This window comes from Halyomorpha halys, unplaced genomic scaffold (genome assembly GCF_000696795.3).
Source record: "Halyomorpha halys isolate HHAL.00 unplaced genomic scaffold, Hhal_1.1 Scaffold577.1, whole genome shotgun sequence".
Lineage (NCBI taxonomy): Eukaryota > Metazoa > Arthropoda > Insecta > Hemiptera > Pentatomidae > Halyomorpha > Halyomorpha halys.
The window spans coordinates 715,715-718,946 of record NW_027113760.1 but is presented as its reverse complement, the minus strand read 5'-3'; the positions used below and the strand labels follow the sequence as shown (position 1 = coordinate 718,946).

Genomic DNA, 3,232 nt, shown 5'->3' with positions numbered 1-3,232 from the left:
TTATTACTATATACTGATAATAATTAATTAACAATTATATGACAAAGAAATACAAAAAACTAATATAAGTTTTCAAGGTTTATTTTTCATAAAAATTGCCAAAAAAAATTTTAATTTTTGATTTTCTGAGTTTATTTGATCTAAACGTCAACTAAGAAAATTTTGGGTTAACTAAGAAAATTAAGAAGAAAATTTTTATAAGAAAACTAAAACTTTGAGAAAATCTGTTGACTAAAATACAATAGCCAAACAGCCAATAAAAAAATGATGTTAAAATAATTTACTTATTGAGAGTAATAAAAATATATACTCTTCTATTTATACTTAAATTTTGGTTTTTAAAAATGATTAATGATTAATTTACATTTTCAAAACAATATATTTTTTAATAATATAACTACTTTAATAATCATTAATGATTAACTTACATTTTCAAAACAACATGTTTTAATAATATAACTTTTATTTAGTTTAACCTAGTTTCTCAGAATTATATTTTATTCCTGAGTCCAGAAATAATAAAAAAATATTTAAATATCAGTTGACTAAACTAATTATGTTATCTATATTCAAGACAAGGCATTTATATTAAACGTGCATAGTCTCATTGATTCAGTTTTTATATTAACAAATTAAAACAAATATTATGATATACACTAGTCGGAAGTAAGCTATCCTTTCTTTAATCATATTTTAATTATTGTTTTGATTTTTAAACTAATAACTTCTAAGTATTAGAAAAGAAATACTATTTAAGATGATAAATTAACTAAAATAATTAATATATAACTTGTTTTATACATGAATTGTTGAAAAACCATTCAAGAAAAAAGCATGAACTAATGAAGGAGTCTACGAAAAAATGCTCTAAAAGGAATGATAGTAAAAAATAGAACTTCAAGCTTAAATGAAAATTATATTATAGACAATGGGCTCACTTGTTGCTCCATATAAGCGCAACCATTCTGTATCTGTTTAATGAAAATTAAAATTATCTTAATATAAAGCTCATCCATGTGGTTTTATTTAATCATTATGTTTAATATTACATTTTATTCAAAGGTAATAAAAAATATACCATTTCTCATAAGAAGGATCATTTTCCCTTTTCATATTGGTTATTATTATAAAAATTGCCATACATAAATATTAAATTTGATTGTTTTAATATAATAGTGTTTAATTCATTTTATTATTATTTAAAAAAGCATAATTAAAGAATATAAAAATTAAAATTTATATTTTATGTATGTAACTCTGAAGATTTGCATATTATAAAAACATTCTATAATATACAAAAATTATTATGATCATAAAAAAAGTAAAAGATGTCGTTCATAACCAAGTCTAGTAAATGTTGTCAAGTCAATCATTCATACAAGTGAGTTATCTGAATGCTTAGTGCTAGAACCACATCACAACGAATCTCATTCAATTTTTTATGTACATGAATATTAATTACATAAAAGAAAGAGAGCACAGAAAAATGTTTTCTTCTTTACCCTCTACTTGGTCGTTTCTGACAAATGGGAGGTTATCTTACAGGTCTATGACCTATAGCAACTACAGTAGAAAGGGTGAGTCTTTATTCCATGGGGTCACCACAAAATAAAAATCGACTCAAAAAGTCCAAAATCGAACCAGCATCAGGCGATGCCTTAAGACATTTTGCTACAATGATGACATGCCTTAAATAAAATTAAAAAATCATATTCTTAACTGTATATATATTTTTTATAAGGAAACCTATATGGAAGAAAGCTTATAAAATAATAATTAGTTCTCACCTTGAAGATCAGTTAGAACTAGGTTGTTGTCATAGCCAGCAGTGAGAAGATAGTAGGCACTCGGAGAAAATCTGATTGAGCGAACATCGGCAGAATGTGGCCTAAAAGCCTGAAGACTTCTAGAACCCCTAATGTCAAAGAGGACACAGGCTGAGTCCTCATGACCGGAAACTAGTAATCGTCCAGATGGGTCCACGCATACTGCTGCCACCACTGATCCCGACTGTACACAAAATATTGTTATTTTTAATCATTTATTTATTTTTGTGTTTTATGTGCATGAATTGGCTAATTTTCATACAGAAGGAAACAGTAAGTACAGATTTATTTATCAATATATTAATTACTAAAGAAAAAATAGTTTAGAAAGATGAATAATATGTTCATTTTAATGATTAATGGATTAAATAGTCCATTAAATGATTACAATAAAAAGTTTAAATTAATCTTATAAAGGTGAAAAACAATCTTAATTATATTTTGTATAGTAATTGATTTAGTTCATCCTTATATAATTTATACTCCTACTTTATACACTGTTAAAGAAAATATTTAAAAATTTGTAAAAATAAACAGATAAAAAACTGGTCTTTATGAAAAAATAAATAAATCTATAAGTTAATTTTATGATTTATCAATTATCTCTGATTTCAGTGATCATAATTTTTTTTTATTTTCATGAGATTCTTATATTTATGATTTTTTATTTAGAAAAGACAAACTGTTATAAATACTCACTCTAGTTCCAGGAGAAGTAATAGGGGTGACAACATTCACACAGCCTCGGGTTCGCAAGTCCCAAAATCTTACAGTTCTGTCCTGACTTCCACTAACAAACATAGCACCTCCCCAATTGTACAATGATAGAACATGACCTGGAAACGTACATTAAAGTTATTAGTGGAGACATCATTTAGGATATAAAGAGTAACCACAAATTAAATTAAAAATAAAAAAAAATTACAGAAATATATTTAGAAAGAATTAAAATGAAGAAAAAATTACTAAAATAATAATGAAAAACATTTTATACAAATATCACAAAGCTAAAGGGTGAAAACTGTTGAAGCAACATTAAATTAAAATTTTTATAATTTTATTAGTTTAGTCAGTTTGTGAAATCGATTTATTTTAGCTATAAGATATCTGTTTACTAAAAGAAAACATGTGATTGGAAACAAAAGTGGTGCGATCTTTTGACGGGAAAGGAAAGGCTATCCCCCATTGTTAGCTATGACAGCATTGTTTTGCAGTTTTAGTTTTTCCTGAGGCTTCGCAGGCCCCATGGTAAGACCATGGTAGACTTTTGGTCAAGCCACTTCTCTCACACAGGGGCCCCTATTCTGCATGCTCCCAGAACCTCTCAGTTGTTATCTGGGGAAATTAAATATAAACATTTGCTCAAGGCATATTCATCCACAGTTTTCTTTTAAAATTAGTTCAAG

The 3,232-nt window shown here is 26.3% G+C and overlaps 1 protein-coding gene across 7 annotated transcripts in view; it reads right to left on the bottom strand.

Annotated features, from left to right (window-relative positions):
- The window catches only part of LOC106684402 (WD repeat-containing protein 47), a 353,715-nt gene that overhangs the window by 2,224 nt on the left and 348,259 nt on the right, over nucleotides 1-3,232 (bottom strand). For all 7 annotated transcript variants that reach the window (XM_014426461.3, XM_014426460.3, XM_014426463.3 and 4 more), the window contains 2 exons: nucleotides 2,526-2,662; nucleotides 1,788-2,010 (listed from right to left, as the gene is read on the bottom strand). In XM_014426461.3, coding sequence (XP_014281947.1) covers nucleotides 1,788-2,010; nucleotides 2,526-2,662 — 360 coding nt within the window. The remainder of the gene's footprint in view (nucleotides 1-1,787; nucleotides 2,011-2,525; nucleotides 2,663-3,232) is intronic.